At 45.1% G+C, this 18,792-nt stretch overlaps 1 protein-coding gene across 3 annotated transcripts in view; it reads left to right on the top strand.

Moving 5' to 3' along the window:
* The window catches only part of LOC135388514 (WD and tetratricopeptide repeats protein 1-like), a 102,974-nt gene that overhangs the window by 58,852 nt on the left and 25,330 nt on the right, over nucleotides 1-18,792 (top strand). For all 3 annotated transcript variants that reach the window (XM_064618097.1, XM_064618099.1, XM_064618098.1), the window contains exons 11-12: nucleotides 4,975-5,154; nucleotides 6,447-6,682. In XM_064618097.1, coding sequence (XP_064474167.1) covers nucleotides 4,975-5,154; nucleotides 6,447-6,682 — 416 coding nt within the window. The remainder of the gene's footprint in view (nucleotides 1-4,974; nucleotides 5,155-6,446; nucleotides 6,683-18,792) is intronic.

The following is an 18,792-nucleotide window of genomic DNA, read 5'->3' as shown; positions in this document are numbered from 1 at the left end:
CCGAAAACTTCCGGCTCTATGCGTGAACATTGCCTCAGCTCATGAAACAGGAAAGGAATGTTGCTGCTTTTGTTCTACTCCTCGCACTGAAATAAATCATTTCAACTAGGGGTGTGCGAATCCGAATATTTCAAGTCGAATCGAATATCGAATCGAATGGGGGAAAAAATTCCGAATACCGAATCGAATATCGAATATTTGTGCAAAATTTGCAATATGTGACTTTCGCACTAAAAGTTTCCATTTTGTAGCCCATGGCTTTAGTGTAATTTTTCTGGCATTAACTGTCACGAGAGAGACATGCAATTCTTCTGTTTAAAGCCCCTACTCTTTAATTTTACATGAGAGTGCTTCCTGCTTTTCAGGTGAGCCTACACTTACTGGAGTGGTTACCTTCATTTCAAAATTTTATGTCAGGCAGTAGCATGTTATACGGATGAGGCTGTAATTGTTTCAGACAACCACAGGCCATTTGTGAAACAAACGAATTGGCAGCCTGCCTCAGTTTTGCCATGAACACCCTTTAGTTTCTTTGCACTCGTCCTAGGAAGTTCCACTACTGAAATTTTAGATGTAAAGGACATCTTTAAGACACCCTTCTTGTTCGTGGGCTGTAGTCATTATTCAAGAGTCCTAACCTTTTAAAGGCAACCTCACAGACATCAAATCAAAGTCCCTCGTCGGCACTGCTAAACTGCATGTGGGAGGGGCGCCTCCCTTCCACATGAAATGTCTACAAAACTAACTTTGGATAACGTTATCTTAAACTAAACACCGTCCAGCCTGTGTTGGTTCTGCAGCAAGGGCAATTTCGTAAAGGAGGCTTCACCTAATACACGGAAGCATCAGGTGAAGCCCACTTTCGGGTTGTGTCGTTCATATTCGTGGAATAGTCGAATATTCGAAAAATCGAATACTGGATATTCGGTTCGCGAATCGAATAGTTCGAGCGTTTGATATTAGATTCGATTCGAGAATTCGAATATTCGCACACCCCTAATTTAAACTAATTGTATTGTGTGTGTGTCTTTTTCTTTCTTTTTGTAAGTATCTAGCTACGGAACAAAATAATTGCACTGTGTGTGTGTGTTTCGTTTTCGTAAGTACGCAAAAAGGAGAGAAATGTTGCTGCTTGTTCTACTCCTCAGACTGAAATAAATCATTTGAAATAATTGTACTGTGTGTGTCTTTTTTTTGTTTTTGTAAGTAGTTATGGAAATATGTAAAAAGGAAAGAAATGTTGCGGCTTGTTCTACTCCTCGCACAGTAATAAATCATTTCAAATAACTGTACTGGGTGTTTCTTTTTTTTTTCTTTTTGTAAGTAGTTACGGAAGAAAATAATTGTACTGCGTGTGTGTGTGTGTGTGTGTTTCATTTTTGTAAGTACGGAAGTATGCAAAAAGGAAAGAAATGTTGCTGCTTGTTCTCACACTGAAATAACTCATTTGAAATAATTGTACTGTGTGTTTCTTTTTTTTTTCGTTTTTGTAAGTAGTTACGGAAGAAAATACAGTAAACTTCCGTTAATTCGACCCTGACGGGAACGCTGTTGTCTGTGTTAAAGGACCCAATCCTGTTTTCGTCCTACAGTAGTTCAGTAATCCTACAGTAATCAGTTCAAGCAAAGATACTTAATTAAGTACCATTTAGCTAATTTAGTTGTTGTTTTGACGACTGAGTGACCAATGCGAGCCTCTCTTTCCACTTCTTATGTCGCAAGCAAGAGAAACTCTGGATGCGGGACCATTTTTTTCGGAACCCGCCACTGCTGCGTGAATTTTTTCCCCTCTTTTGTCTGCCTCTGATTCGAGTGGGAATTACCCTTCGAATAAACGTCTTTCGATCAAACGGCGTCGATCATCCGGCTTTCGACCAAGCGGCGTTCGACCAAACGGGCGAACACCTTCCGTAACTACTTTCAAAAAGAAAGAAAGCAAAAAAAAAGACACACACACGCAGTAGAATTATTTTCTCCCGTAACTACTTACAGAAAGGAAAAAAAAAGGAAGAAACTCACAGTACAGTTATTTCAAATGATTTATTTCTGTGCGAGGATTAGAACAAGCAGCAACATTTATTTCCTTTTTACATACTTCCGTAACTACTTACAAAAACGAAACACACACACACACACAGTGCAATTATTTTATTCCGTAGCTACTTACAAAAAGAAAGAAAAAGACACACACACAGTACAATTATTTTAAATGATTTATTTCAGTGTGAGAAGTAGAACAAAAGCAGCAACATTCCTTTCCTTTTTCGTGAGCTGAGGCAATGTTCACGTATAAGAGCGGAGCGAAACGTTGAACTGGCCAAAAATTTGGTAATGACGCATCCATAAAGCATAATCGTCAAAACTACGCAGTATCGCCGCGTCATCGAAATTTAGGTTACCGTGACCACACGTGCCCTTACCGAGCGCCAATGTTGCGAGAGCAGAGGCTGCGGGTCAGCTTCGAGATCGTAGCTCTACCGGAAGAAGCAGATGACAGCGGCTCACATATCCCAAGCCGAGCGCTACCGGTGCGCCATCTGTTAGGCAAGAGCAGAAAATGCCGCAGCGCTCCGCCTTCAGAGTCCTCCTATTGGCGCGCATTTTGGAAGCGGAGCCGCCCTCGCTCTTGGTCAGCAAAGTCAAGGATAGTCGTTTTGTGTGTTTTGCATAATTATTTGATGTCTTATCTGAACTGAATGACTTCCTGGTGGTATGCACCAGAGTACATACAGTTCTGCAAATACAGGTGAACCGTTATGTATAACGAAACTCACAGGGAACACAATTTCTTTTGTTGTACCGGATATTTCGTTGTGTCGAGCCTGATGAAATATGGCAGCCAATTGTGGCAGGGAATGCAAGTTTATTTGCTGTACCGCGAATTTTGTCGTATAGCATTTCGTTATATCGAGGTTTGACTGTATCAAGGGTTACTATAATGATGAACAGAGCTGTACTCGAGTTACACGTTTTGAAGTTAACAAGTCACAGTTGTGTGCTACTGATCCTCAGAAACATGCCCCACGACACGCACATGAAACGGGCTAACAAGGAACATGTATTAATGTATTGACTTCACACAAGGCATACATGCTTATGTGCACATGTACAGTCAAATTACTTTTACAATTAAACAATGTTTTCTCATGAGACAAAGTGAAAACAGTAAGATACAACTTGCACTTTGAAAACACTTCATGGACACTGAACAGCTGCATTGGCATAGTAAGAGCTTGTCAAGCAGACATACAGAATGACATGTTCAGGATGTGGGACAGTTTACTGATGAGCACATCTAAATCTCACAGGTTATCAAGAAGGATAATGAAGGTAGCAAGACTCTCTTCTTGCACTGGCAATGCCTTCCACAATTTTATTTACGACATACTACTATTAGCACAAGGCCTACAATAGGAGTGGTAGAACTGGGAAAGAAAATTGTCTACTGAAGAAAACAATCTAAAGCTAACATGAAGGCATCAACACTTGAACAGCTTATCACAGATGATTGTAACTGGCTCCATTCGCCGATCGTATGGAAAAAAAAAGCAATCCGTACGAAAATTAAATTCAGTAAACAGCCGATCAATTTGCTGTGTTGTTGGGAAACTGCACGGTCTCATTGTGCTTTCAAGTGTGATACCATTTGCCCTGGTGGTCATGCATAGTTTGGAACAGCCTCATTCAAAGCCTTCGACAGAATGCCATATGGTTGTGCTTATTACGTGCAATCATTTCCGTGACGTTTGTGTTCAGCGCTTCTTTCATTTCGTCTAAAACCGATACGTCTTGCTATCATCTGTAACAACTTTGAGTGCAGTTTGAAATGATGCTGCAGCGTTATAGTAATCCTAGTTGGTATGTTTAACAAGCGGTCGCACAATGCCAGTGTTGGAGAAACTTTGTCGAAATATCATCACATCCCACTCCTCGATTATCACTGTCATCACACACATCCATGATTCGATTATATGCTATTAGCTATGATGTCATGTGTCTATGATGTTTTGCATTTCCGTTATGTTTTGTATACATTTGTTCCCCCCTCATGTAACGCCCATACTATCATACTATCATACTATCATACTTGAGGTACTATCATAAATAAATAAATAAATACGTATATCACTGATGACTTGTCCAAGCTTCAAAGTATAGCAAAGCAAAAGGCAACTACCACAAATTGAAACTGAGAAAATGTGTTCGAGATGCAGGCTTTGGCTGTGCATGTAGCGGGACAGTGAACTGCGGTGTTCAGCTGAACACCAACAAAATTTCGATATTTAGCCAGAATTTAACAGAGTTAACCAGAATTTAACCACACAAATGTTCAGAGTACGTTGGCAATCAAATGAAGCCACGACTGTGCTTAGAGTGCATGAAGCGTATCGCGGATTCACATTTCGTATTTCACTAGGACGGACTTTAATGGAGGCTGTACACAACTGTATACTAGTTCTGGTTTAGGTTAGTGAATGTGTAGCGACACATTCGCAGACGATTTACTAACAACATCGAAAGCACCGCATGTCGCTTTGTCGCTGTTGCACAATTCATTTGCGTCACACCGCGTCTGTTACTACAACGTACAAATTCAAGCGCGCAACCCGCAGTAGCTTGGTAGTAAGCTGGTGTGGTATCTGAAAAAAATCGAATGTTTGAAAGGTTATAATATCAAATTTTTTTAAATACGGACACAAGTCGAATATCGGGATTGTTTGATTCCTATTCAAAATTTCTAATATTTGCACAACTCTACTGTTTAGTTTTGGAAAAATTCCATGAAAAGCCTCAATATTCTGCATAACTTGGAGCTCTCATTATTATTCCTCTATGAAGTGTTGTCTGCATGTGTTCAATTGCAAACCTGATGGGTACCTGTGATTTTGTTTCATTTGAGTTTCACATGTAATAAAAATTGATGTTGTCGAGTTGAACGACATCAGATTACTTTTTCTATTAATATTCTTATAGGCCTGCTAATGTGAAGCCTTTGCCACCACGTGTTGAAGAAATAAAGTGCAGGGCCAATGACAAGTTTGGCCAACAGCAGTACACACTGGCTATTAACCTGTACAACGAGGCCATACACATTGTGCCTGATTCACCCGTTCTGTACTGTAACAGGGCAGCAGCCTACATGAAGCGACTATGGTGAGGAACTGTTTCGTTCATTTTTTTTAATGAATTGTCTGTGTGATATAAAAAGGATAAGTTGCTTTTCCTGGTTGATCAAGAGCATTATGTTCCGGTTCACTTCATGTGAGGCATAACCTACATCAGTAGGACATGCTTACAAATTCCATGTGCCAATATAATCTGCACTCCATGCTGTAGAGTGGGCTCCCGAACGGGCCTAACTGAAAAGGCTGAGACACTAACTGATGTAAAAAAATAGCTGTCCAGGTCTCGCAACAATGGTGGAACGGTCAATTTCAGTACAATCGAATCTGCCAGTCACTTCTATCGTACCCACACATCAACCTGTTTTGTAAGGTTTTGCTCAAGTAGTTCCCAAATTTGCATGTTTTGGCAAATCCCTTGATATTGGCTGTGAACTACAGAGCAGTCTCTTCGTCATTCTCATTCCTCTTGTGAAAACAGAAACGCAGTGTCTAAAAGCTTTGGTGACAAATGATCCCTAAGCATGTTCACTAGCTGAGTATAAGACTTACTTGATGGCGAGTCTGGCACTGCCACACTCTTGAGAAAACAATAAGCCTTTCCACCTCTGATACTTAAAATTGCAGCGACCTTCCTTTCATCCGTGACAGCATTGCCGGTGAAGAAATGTTCCACTTGTTCAGCTTAAGTGTTTCAACCTCCGGATGCTGTCTTGAACAGTTCGATTTCCCTAGGGTGCTCATAGTCTCCGTCACTGATGTTGTTCCATTGACTTCTCCTAGCACAGTCTGTGCTTCCAATCCCGTCAGCATTTGTCGCCAATTTGTTGCATTGTGGCCTTCATACTAAGCTTCATACTTCAAGCTCCAGAAACTGCTCCTGTTCCCGATCTCTAAAGAGTGCCACTTGGTCCTTTCTGTGCATGTCCCTCAGCCCACTTAATTGGCATGACACATGATCCTCTTCTTCCAAAACATCACAGTTCTGTTTTTAGATAAGGATAGTTAGGAACATGTTCAACTAGTGTAGGTCAGCTTCTCTTTTGCCACTTCTTGAGGCTGCCACATGCACGGCACACTCTGTGGAAGTAGTTTTATGAAAATAAAAGTCAGCTGTAGGTCCATCATTGTCCCATCTACTACTTCCTCTTGTGCTTGAGTCCTTAAATTGTTTTTTGTTCTTGTAGCACAGAGTGTGGCTGTGTGCAGAAAGTGCATGTGTGTTTTGTCAGTGAATTGGAAGCCTTATTGCAGTGACACAATCTTGCTTGAAGAGGACGCTATTCTACAGATCTAGACATTAACTGTTGCCCTACCTTCTAGGGATGGCGATATGTATGCTGCGTTACGCGATTGCCACGTGTCTCTTCAGTTGGAGCAAGACTACGTGAAGGCCCACCTGCGACTCGCCCGCTGTTTGTACGAGTTACGGTGGACAAAAGAAGCGCTCGAGTGCCTACAGGCATTTAAGTTAAAATTTCCTGACCATGCTCTTGGTCAGACCTGTCAAGCACTGGATCGTGATATCAAGGCTGCTATCTTCTCGAAGACAGAAAATGGTGAGAACATTCTAGAGCAAGCAAATGGTGTATTAGTGTGTACTGGAGATGTGAATTTGTACTTTCAAGTGTGCTTTATATGTCAAGTGGTGTGGGATAAGAATAAGATAGTGGGAATAAGATGGGTAGCTCTCATGAGCATTAGTTGGCAGTACCATGTAAAATACCTGTACTCTTAATTCATAAACATCACAAATTTTATGGTTTGTCCTACCTTATCTAATACACATCCTCCACCTATGATGCCCAGGGTGAGCAGTGATATTATAGTTGTAGTTCTGAAGTTTTTTTTTTTATTTTCTCGAATACTGTAAATGTATTTCTATTGCAATATATTTCACGAATTTCAAGTTGATTATATATTACCGAAAATATGTATGCTTGCGAATGATGTGACAGATTCTCAAATAGGCTGCTAAGACACATATTTATTTGTGGGGAACATGCACTCTGTGAGTCGGAGCCAGCCCTGCTCGGATGTACCCAGATTGTCACTACAGTAAAACCTCGTTAACTTGCCGCCCGATAATTCAGAAATTCGGATACCTAATTGGGACTGCCTGTGCGGTCCCAGCAATCATGCATATAATACTATAGGAATGGACGCTCGCTAATTCAGAAGCATTTGAAGAGATTACGGATAATTCGGCGCTCCCGACATTTGCTCTTGGGCCACGGAGCGAAGTTGCGCGAACCTGACAAGACTGTTCGAGTGGTAGCGCTGGTAAACAGCCGCAAAGTGAACTGAGAAAGTACCCATCGCCATCACTATGGATGGATGGATGGAATGTAGGGGCACCCCTGGTGGGCCTCTTTGTATTGAGGGTCCAGCAGCACTTTACATAGTGTGCGGACATGCCAGTAACAGCTTTAAACGCTTTCTTGCGTTTATCTCTAATGTGTTCTTCGGTGCTATTTTTGCTGTTTTTGGTCCGTCGATAATTTCCACGTTGTTTTCATTCTGTCCGTGTTGGCCGAGGTACGTTGCGCCTGCGTCTCCTGCCTCCAGGCGGCGCTCCTCTTCGTCCTCTATCTTTTCCGGTCGGTTTATTCCGTCGTCTGCTTCTTTGTCGTCGGCGCCCTGGGTTGTAATTTCCCTCTCCTTTGCTCTTTCTCTTGCTCTTTGTTTTTTGTAGTCCTTTGTTTTGTTTTGTAGTTATTCGGAGTTCTACATCTGATCTCTTATCCTCCCGGAACCCCAGGGCTTCTTGTAGTGAGCATGACCTGTGGGCCCCTAGAGCATTACATGAGCTGTAGATTCGGTTTGTCCACTCTCGCACAGTTGACAGCTTTGATCAAGTTGCTTATATTTGCTTCTGAGCTCTCTCGTCCGCAGCATTCCGCTCCTCGCCTCGAACAGCAGACCTCTCTCTATAGAATTGTCGTATAGCTGCACAACACTTTCTATGCTTGTTTTCCCCTCTCTGTATACGTGTAACGCAGATTTGTTTTCCATCAGTTGTTTCCAGTTTTCTGTTTCCACGTCTCGGATTTGTTGATGCAATTCCCTTTTGGTTTGGTGAGGTCCGGTCTATTAGCATGATGGGCACCTGGTATTTTTGTCCAAGTTTTCTCATTCGAAGAATCCATTTTGTAGAAATTCCCATTAGAATTGTGGCCTTGTAGACTATATGCGGCCCACCTGTGGTCGGCCATGTCAATCAATCTACTCTCATAGGAGATTTTGCTGAAAGCCTCCCTGGCTTCAAAGGAAGAGAGTCCCAGATCGCCTATCACTGCCTCGTTGGGTGTGCGTTTGTGTCCTCTAAGGGCCATACGACCTATTTCCTTTGTTTACGTTCCAGGAACTCTCTCGTGGCAGCAGAGAAACATATGACTCCATTGGCAAATGTCAGTCCCGGGACTACCACCATTTTCCACAGCTCTCCCACTGCTTGCGTATAGTTGTAGCTCCATAGTGCCACTCTATTTAGGTATCCCAATGCTCCCTGCACCTTTGCTCGTATCTTTTCCTCATATTTTGTGTGCCCAGTTTGCATTCCCTCTATGATAACCCCTAGATAGGTGTACATGTCTTGTCGGGGTATGATGGATAGTTGGATCGTAAATTCTGTGTCCTCCGGGAGCGTGTTCAGGTGCACGATTGCAGATTTTGTGGTGTTAAACTTGAGCCCTCTTTCTGATGCGAATTCCCCACAGTGGTTGAGCATTATCTGTAGTTCCTCTTTCCGTTCTGATAAAAGGAGGATGTCGTCTGCGTATAGTAGTCCTGGGATTGTTAGCTGTTGCTGCTTTCCATTTTGCCAATGTTTTAGGTGTACACCCATACCAGATTTTACGAGGCCTTCTTCTAGCTCTGCGATGTATATATTGAAAAGTATGGGTGACATTGGGCATCCCTGCCTTAGTCCTTTCCTGATGTGGATTCCACTTGTGCGTTTTCCTTTCCACTTTGCTATTGCTGTGGTGTCCTTGTATAGTGCTTGTACAGTCTCTATGATGTCGACCTTGATGTTATGCTTCCAGAGTTTGTTATGCTGTACACTGTCATACGGCTTTCTGATGTCCAGGATCCCCATGTGCATAGGGGTTTTTGTTTCTTCTTAATGTCCAGGAGTTGTGCAAGTACAAATAGATTGACTTCAAGCCTACGTTCCTTACGAAAACCATTTTGCATTTCCCCGAATAGTTCTTGTTCTTCAATTTGATCTTCCAGCCTATTGGTGATTATTCTGGCAAAGGTTCTATAGACTGCAGAGGTTACTGTTATACGTCGATAGTTATTAAAATCTTCTTGGGGCCCCTTTCCCTTATATATCATAGTAATGTGTGACTGTTTCCATTCCTGCAGTATTTGTCTTGTATTAATCACTTCATTCAAAAGTCCCAGGAGGCATTTTCTTCCTTTTGGTCCTAATTCTTTCAGCATTCTAGGGGATACTCCGTCAGGGCCTCGGCTGCTGGAGGCGTCTAGCTTGTTAAGTGTATAGTTGAGCTCCTCTTCTATGATAGCTTCCCAGTTCCCCATGCTTCCTATCTCTCCCTCAGTCATCAGTTCCTGCTCTGTGTCATTTGACATTTGTTGGATCATCCATTTTTGGAGGTTCTGCACTTCAATTTCGATGTACTTGTCGTGCTGGCACTCCCTTCGCGGTTGGGTTTTCTGTGTCAATGATTTAATGTACCTCCAGAATTATGCTGGTGCCTTTTTTCCTGAGGTTTTTAGGGAGTTGATGAAGTGTGCGTCCACCTGTCTGATTTTGCGTTGAATCAAGTCTGCCGTCTCTTGTTTGCAGTTTCGGTACTCTTGCCATTTTATTTCAATTGTTGTTTCTGCCTCTCGGCCTTTTACTGCTTTTCTGTGGCGGGCTAGCGCTTCTTTCCTTTTCATAATGCTCATCTTTACCTCTTTCTTCCACCATTTTTTGTGTCTCTTAGTGCTGGGGGGTGGATGGAGGCTTCGTCGTCTTTGTTTCCCATTCAGTCGTTAAAATTGCTGTCCACTTATAAGTTACATTTGACAGGTCTTGGTTCTCTATCCGCTGTGCCACTTCTGCCTCTTGCTCGTGTGAAACGGCTGGACTCATGCAATGTGCCATCTTTCTTTCTTTGCCTCCAAACGATACTGCAATTCTGTTGTGGTCACTCCCCACACTCCATAGCATAACTACCAACTCTCCCGATTCATCCGGGAGACTCCCGGATTCAGACCGGTTTGTACGACTGTACGACCGAGAAGCAAATCTCCCGGAAAATGCAATTTCCCCCTCTATATCTCAAACGCCTGCTTTTTCTCTGGTCACACAGACATAAATGTCAATCCAATACCAGCCCGATTGCCATCGGCATCGCTGCCTCTTTCCGGAGCCTCTATGTTATGGAGTTCAAGGGTTCTGGTCGTGGTTCTAGTTCTAGCACTTCTAGTTTCCGGGCATTTCCTCCATGTTTTCGAGCGACAAAGGTGCCTTTGCACTGTTCCTGCCTTGCATATTGCACATCACGGCTCAGTCTAAGCGAAACAAGTATCTACACGTGTTTCTGAAGCAATACGCAATACACAGATGAATTGGGACGTCTGATCGCGTCCAAGAAGGGCACCATGTGTTCTGCACAGTTTACGGCTGTGACATCAGCATTCTGCGTGGAGGGTGGACCGACATTGTTACCCATGTTATGTCGAGGAAGCACAAGAACCACCTGAAATGCCAAGACAAACAGTGCTAGCTAGGTCAGTCTTTCCGAAAGCAAGACAAGGACTACGATGTTATCCATGCGAGCCCTCGTCCACCGTGTTCCCAACTCCCGACAATGCAAAACTCTTTGCAGCGTCGGGAGTTGGAAACACGGAGGAGGATTGTGCTTTGAACTAAGTCGACTACAGTTGTCGGTGAAACGGGAAACCGTGCACAAGAGCTCATGATACGCGCGCTGAACTGACCACAGCGATGTACAACTGTGGCTGATGCTTCTGACGTATTATGCAAACTACTTCTTAATGACTCGTTAACTAACTTGTTCAACAACTACAGTCAAACTCCGTTATAGCGAACACCTTTTTAACAAAAATACCACTACAGCAAATTTTTTTGCGGTCCCGCTGGAGCCCTATAGGTCCAATAATGGACATCCTTTTTAACGAAAATGCCTTTACGGCGAATTTTTTTTGCTGTCCCCTGAGTTTCGTTGTAAAGGAGTTTGACTGTATTATGTTTAAGCTCTCCTGGGAAATCCAGATGGGCTTTTGAATTTCAGACACATTACTGAGGTAGTGCTGAATGAGTAGTATTGAATGCGAGGGCAGTTGAGCATCGCAAAGAGAACAGAGGCATAGTTTTGTGTCTTCACGTTCTTTTGAGAAAGTGTCATAGCAATATCACAGCTTGACACCCAGATAGTTTCTTGGAGAGGGCAACGTCTGTTGCTGCAAAACTTGTGTCTGATGTGCCTGCTGGGTTCACGTGAGCTTCTGTTACATGTGCAAATAAAAGCCTCCCAACATCGGCTTTTTCCTAACCCCCCCCCCACACACACTTTTGAAATCTCCCTAATTTGGATGTTCCCAAGTTGGCAGGTATGCCATAGTCCCTCTTCATCTATGTGGATGTCCTTTATGTTCTTTGCTAGCTGTTGTGACAAGAGGCAATAGTCGATGCAGCTTCTTAGCCCTCTGGTATTCCATGTGTATTTTCCTCTGCATTTATCCATTAGGTTCCCTATAACCAGGTTGTGCTGTTCTATGAAGTTTTTCAGATCTCTACCCTGATTGTCTGTTTCCCTACCCAGTTCCTCAGTATGTGCGTTGAAGTCTCCTATTAGCATTATTTCACCCTTGGTCCTCAGCTCTGTGAGGTCATGCCCTACACATTTTAGGATTTCTTCATTTTGCTCACGAGAGGCCTGGCCAGTCCATAGGTATACCACCGCTAGGTATACTGACGTTTTCCCAATGGGGCCTTTCATCCATATATGCTCCCTACATTCTGGCTTGGTCCGATTCCATTCCGTGTTGTGTATTGTAAGCACTCCCACTCCTATCCCTTGCCTTTCTCCATTTGATCTATTGCATCCTTCCCAGTGTATGTAGTCATGTGGAGGTGGCGTCTCCTCGTGTCTTAGATGTGTTTCTGCTAACCCGTATACATCTATTACTTTTTGATCGATAGTGTCCTGTATTTCCATCTACTTTTGTGTCCTATGGCCACCATGCATGTTTAAGAATGCTATTGTGAAGCTCTTCTTTTTCCTTCTTCATCGGTGCCTGCCCCCCCTCCTTTTTTTTTTCCTTGTTGTCTTTGGCAGGGTATTCATTAGGGTATGTGTGGTTTACCACCGCGGGCGGGGTGCTCCTTTTTTGTAGTTGATTAAGGCATCTATCAGCACATCTACCACATTTTTGTTGTCTCGTCAGTATGGTCTTCGGTACCCCCAGCTTTGGCTTTCCCTCTGTCCTGGAATGGGGATGTACACTGTTGGAGCACCTAAAAAAATGTGCTGCCTTGTTGGCCATGTTGATTGCCAGTTTTGCTCCATACTCTTCATTATAGTGTAAGCCATCCGCCTCCAATGCCTCTGGTCGCCATGGGGTCCTCAGGATTTGGGCTTTGTGGCTCAACTCTCTACTCATTTTATTAATGGCCGTGTTCAGGTGAGTTGCTGCTGCCTGCAGCTCCAGGCCTCTTTGGTATATTCCGGATATTGTGCATAATTCAATGGTTGCATTAGGGCATTCGCTTAGTGTCCGCTCAATCCACTCCCCCAGGAGGCCCTCCACCACATCTGGAGGTGTGCCCTCTAAGAGGTTGTTTGTCCCGGCTTGAATTATCACAAGGGCTTCACTCCCTTTTCCCTTTTGCAGCTGTAAATCTGCTTGGTGCACAATATCTTCAACTTTCACTCCTGCTTTTGCACATATCTTGACTTCCTCAATGTTTTGTGTTTTCTGTCGTATCACTTCAGCCATTCTGCGGATATTTGAGTCTCCTGCCAGGATTGCTACCTTTTTCCTCTCATGGCCTGTGCGCTGGGTGTTGCAATCTAGCTGTGGAGAACGATAATGGGTGTGTTCCATACTCATGTGTAACGAGTCGCTGCTACCATCCCTTGCCACCACAACATTTGCTCTGATGTCCTCTGTCCTGCTCTCCACGCACACAGAGTTATGAGCTCCACAGGTGCTGCTATTGTGTATGTCCTCATATGGGTTAAGGCCCGTGTGCTTCTGGTTTCTCGGGTCTCTGAAATCTGGTTGCCTGCTATCGGTAATCGCTGCTTCATGTTCTTGCTGTCCGGTCTCGGCCTCCATGTGTTTTACCTTCATCTGGAATTCCCGTAGCTCCACCTGTAATCGTTCTACTTGGATTTTGCATTTGCTCTCTATTTTCTCTACCTCAGCCTCTAGCTTGCATCTGGGGTTCTCCATGTCTGTTTGATGTGCTGTGCTCACTTCTTGGAGCTTCTGTAGCATCATGGTTTGGATTACGCTCATCCACATACATGTAGTGTAGGTGAATTGCCTTTCCTCCGCTTCTTGAATGTTGTCAAAGGGTGTCTCATCCAAATAGCACCAGCGTCGGCACGTTCCATACTGGACTAACTAACTCGCCTCTTTGTTGATTTTCCTCAGGGAGATGCTTTAAACCGGAGCTATAACGGATATGTGAACTCACAACACTTCCCACGGTCACAGCAACGCCGTTTTACAGAACACTGTACACTTTTTCGGTGTTTTTCCATGCTTTTTCACCGTTTATCACTAGTTATGGTTTGTTTGTGCCGCCATATTCCATCCTAGCTGGTGCGCAGCGTTGATATGATCATTGGTGTCACATGGTGTCTATCCTTCGGCATTCGGCATGGAGACCATCAACACGTGTTTGCACGTCTTTGCGTGTTTTATCTCTGTGGTCTGATGAAACTACTTTCGGCGATGCGGTTTTATGTACCGAGTGAGGCGTGAGGTGAAAACCCAGCGTGGACAAGGACGACGATCGCCATTTTGATAGCGCCCTGCCCGCTGTTCTGCAGCTTTCAGATTACTTTCCAATTGATGAGGGTGGCACCTTAACAGGACTGTTGACAGAGGATGAAATCGTCGACAACGCCCTGGGCATCAACGTGCTGGACTCTGCATAGGATGACGAATGTGAGTGGGACAAACGGAACGTTTGGCCCCGTGGAACCCGGTGCCACGGGGCCACATATCCACAAAGGGAAAAAAAGCCACAGAGGCTCTTGCCATCGTCGAGGACTTTTGCAACGGCAGACTCAACGGCATTCTTGCGCATGAACACCTATCTGCGACAGGTGTTTTCAATGCACAGATTTTTTCGCGGAAGCAAACAACAATTAAGCAGTTTTTCTCTAAATAAACCTGTGTTCACATAGGCAGATATAACTGTCATTTTGTTGTCCTTTTGTTATTTCCCCATTTGGATAAATCAGACGTGGGTCGTAGGTCCCGTGAGATCCGAATTAACGAAGTTTTACTGTAATTGCAGAATTAAGTACATACTTGCAAATACAGTAGACCCTCGTTATAACGAAGTTGTTGGGACCTGAAAAAAATTCAATGTAAGCGGTGTTTTGATAAAAGAGAGAGCACCATCAATACAATGTAATTCGACAAAAATTGCGTGGAAATTGCATGGGAGCACGTTAGAACAAGTAATTTCAAGAAGACAATAAGAAAAGCAGTCTTACAATTCTTTATTGTGGCGAGAAAAGCCTCTCAGATTGCTGGGCAGCAACTGCGCATCTTGCAGTTCCTTGAAGCACCGCGTAAGGGTTTAGATACCCCCACCACATTCAACTTCATCGCACAAAAGACTAGGTATGTTACGGGTTTCCGCCATCGACGGAATTTCCTGCGTACGTCCTCCAAGTCTTCGTTTCGACTTTTCGCACCTAACACAATGTCGACAATTTCCTCATCCGTGGTGGCACCAACAATGGGCACGTCCGCATCCACAAGCACAAAAGAATCGAAACTTACGATCCAGAAGCTGCACGTAGTCTCCAAAATGGCTGCTGTCATCCACACGTGTTTGTTGCTTCTTTGATGAATGCAGTCCTTCAGCATAGTAGCGTTTCTCTGCATCAAGACGCTCCCAAGTCTTGCGTTTTCGTACTACAGTTGAACTTTGTTGTAACGAAGTCTCTGGGGAATTACGAATTTGTTTGTTATACAGTCGAACCTCGTTAAAACGAAGTTGGTTACAGCGAATTTTCGGTTATTACGAAATTTTTTCTTTACTTGGTTGGCCATGCTTTGGTTCTATGGGGATTTTTTTTCTACAACGAGGTAATCTCCTCTATTTTCATCGCATCCACGGTTATTGCGAAGTTTTTGCCCCGAATTTCTTATCGCGGAATGACTTATCCACGGAGATTCGCGACGCCGCGTACGTGTCACCGATGAGATGAATGAGCGATCGCGTCCTGGCCTGGTGCTCCGCCAGCATTCTCTCGCTTCCTCCTCGCCACAACTCCACCTCTGCGCCCAGTCCTCCTCAACCCACTTGACCACGCGTAACGTAATTCATTCCCGTCTGGCTACGTGGGTAGATCTTCGGCTGGTACGCCACATCTCGCAAACGGAAAGCGTTGTGTTTGGAAATGAAAATGTGATTGAGATGTTGTTCGGGGGCGTGGAACGATGTCACGCACACCACAATCCGAAACTGCTTTGCGAAGGGAGGGTTCGCGGCCATCGTGGAGGAACGGAGGCGACATCGGTAACAAACGAGGCTAGGCACCAAGTGGAAGCCAGCGTGTGGAAGCGTCTGCAAATGGTGGAGAAGGTGCGATTTTGTGTCTGCCGACAACGGGCTCGTGGTGGCAGCTGAGCTATCGCAAAACACGATGGTTGGAGATGACGCAATCAGTGATGACGACTGCGGTGACAGCGAAAACGAAGGCACGGAGAACTCTCGCGTAACAAGTGCCGAGGCGCTTAGCATGGTGCGAACATTAAAGGACTTCCTCTTGGAACATCCGACGGCGTCAGAAGCAGATGTTTGCAACGCACTTCGTTGTCTCTGTAAGGTGAGCGACATCGTCGTGCGCAATGCTATCGCGACGAGGCAACAAGTGACTACAGATTTTTTCAAATAAAAATGCTTTTTTGAGTGCTCATTTTGTGTTGTAGCCTGACTGTATCATACCACAACGTGGTGCACGCACTTGTTAGCAGCTCAGTGGCAATCTCCTACAACTTCTGGAGGTATTCTTTTAGTACGAATTTCGGATACAACGAACAAATTTGCGGTTCCCGTGAGACTTCGCTATAACGAGGTTCGACTATCTGAATTTCGTTGTATGAGAAGAGCCGAAAGAAAACATTAAAAGAACGCTTTATTGCGGCACTCGCGATAGCGATGGTTATACGTGACGTGAAAATCCGCTGAGGCCCCTACAAACAAGCTCATGCAAAAAAATTTGTTATTTTCTGCTGCTTTGTGGCGATTGCATTAGCTATAATGAAATAGCTGACCTTGTTGTCGCCACGGAATGCATCACAAATATCTCTCGCTGACGTTGTCTGATGTCCCAACACAAAGTCCTTCAATGCTTGCACCATGTTGAGGGCATATTCGTTCTTCATTTGTCTTCTCCCGTGTCTGGGGAAAAGGGGACTCTGGCGGTTGAGTGGCCCCGGAGGTAGTTTAGGACCCTTAAGGCCCCTCCGGGAAAGCAACACACCGCTTTGGCCCCAGCTTCCCATAGTCGGGTCGGGTGATCCTGGAAGGCCCGGCCAGGGCTATCCGGCTTAGTCGCTGCGGCGGCGAGGGTCAACCTCGTGCAGAGCTACGCGCCTGCGCCTGGGTATAGTGTGAGGGCACGTGCCACCGTGCGGAGCACGGTCCCCTGGTTGGGCTCGGTGGTGGGCGGCACGGCCTCCGCACTGAATCACACACACAACACATATGGCAAACAAACCCCTTAAAAACCCCCATGATCGGCGCCTGAAGAGGCGCTGCACCGAAGATAATCCAGCAACCGAGTTTTTCTACCAGAAACAGCCAGCATGGTTCCCTAGAGTCCTTGTCATACACGCAGATGAATCGATCAAGTCACTGTCAAAGCTGTCTCCATTTGCAACTGCTAAAGTTCTGGAACAGACGATAGGCAAAAATTACACTGCTCGAAAGCTCCGCTCTGGTGACATCCAGGTGGAGGTCCAAGAAAAGGAACAGAGCGTATCCCTCCAATCCCTGAAGGCAATTGCCGACATACCTGTCACGGTCACTCCGCACAAGACACTCAACATCGTAAAAGGCGTCATTTCAGAGGATGGGCTCCTGATGTGCTCTGACTCTGAAATTGAGGAGGGTCTCAGAGAGCATGGAGTGGTCAGTGCACGGAGAATAATTATGCGTAGAGACGGCAACGAAATACCAACAAAACATGTCGTACTATCATTCCAACTTCACACTCTTCCATCTACAATACATGCTGGCTACCTCAACTGTAATGTACGACACTACGTTCCAAACCCAAGGCGCTGTTTTAAATGCCAGCGCTTTGGGCATGGCTCACAGACATGCCGTGGACAAACAACATGTGCAAAGTGTGCGGGGAAAGACCATGAGTCGCCAACATGTGAAAATGCCGTGAAATGCATCAACTGTAGTGGCAGCCACCCAGCATACTCCAGGTCCTGCCCACAGTGGAAGGACGAAAAGGAAATCCTGAAAGTTAAAGTTGAGCAGAATCTTTCTTATACTGCAGCGAAGGCACAGGTGGCATTTTCTAGAAAGGGCTCGTACTCCGAGGTTATGCGCAGGGGAGTGGCGCCACCTCGGAAATCTGTGGAGACTCAGACTGAGTCCCCACACAACACTCCCAACACAAACGTTGGGGACACAGCTCATGTGTCTCCCAAGGGAAACGTGGCCTGCCCGAGGGCTGGCCACAAGGAGGTCGCCAGCCCCAATCAGGCTGGCAATACCTCTTCCGAAGGGAATGGGGGCAGTGAGGGCTCGGTCCAAACCGTACCCCAGTCGATGGATGTCGATGACTCCTGCACGCCGCAGAAGTCATCGCCAACCCCTCAGGATTCCCCAGATCAACAGAAGGGGAAACAGCCGGGTCGAGGTAGAGGACATTTGCAGAAGGTGTCACCGAAGGCACCTCCAGCCAGGGTGCAAGCGCCCTAAGTACACCAAACATGCTGAATACGCAAAAGATTTTCATGCAGTGGAACTGCAGGGGAGTGCTTCCAAATGTTGATGATGTGCATGACCTCCTGGAGGCGCACAGGCCAATTGGCGTCTGCCTCCAAGAGACGTATTTGAACTCTGGACACACAAATCCGTTCCCATAATCAATCAATCAATCAATCAACAAATCCGTTCCAACAATACCAAATGTTTAGGAGGGATCGCCCGGTGGTTACGCGATCCTCAGGTGGAGTGGCGATTCTAGCATCCCGGTCTGTTGCTGCAGTTGAGGTGCCGTTGACAACAACATTGGAAGCTGTGGCTGTTCGATTGAATCTCTCTACACCACTTACGCTCTGCTCAATATATCTTCCTCCTGCAGCAGATGTGCAGCGACAGGATATCGAAGATCTCTTAGACCAGCTGGCAGCCCCATTCGTCATTATGGGGGATTTTAATGCACACAGCCGTTTGTGGGGATGTTCAGAT

Source organism: Ornithodoros turicata, chromosome 3, assembly GCF_037126465.1.
Source record: "Ornithodoros turicata isolate Travis chromosome 3, ASM3712646v1, whole genome shotgun sequence".
Lineage (NCBI taxonomy): Eukaryota > Metazoa > Arthropoda > Arachnida > Ixodida > Argasidae > Ornithodoros > Ornithodoros turicata.
Note: the sequence above shows the minus strand (reverse complement) of the source record. Positions and strands in the feature narration are given on the sequence as shown.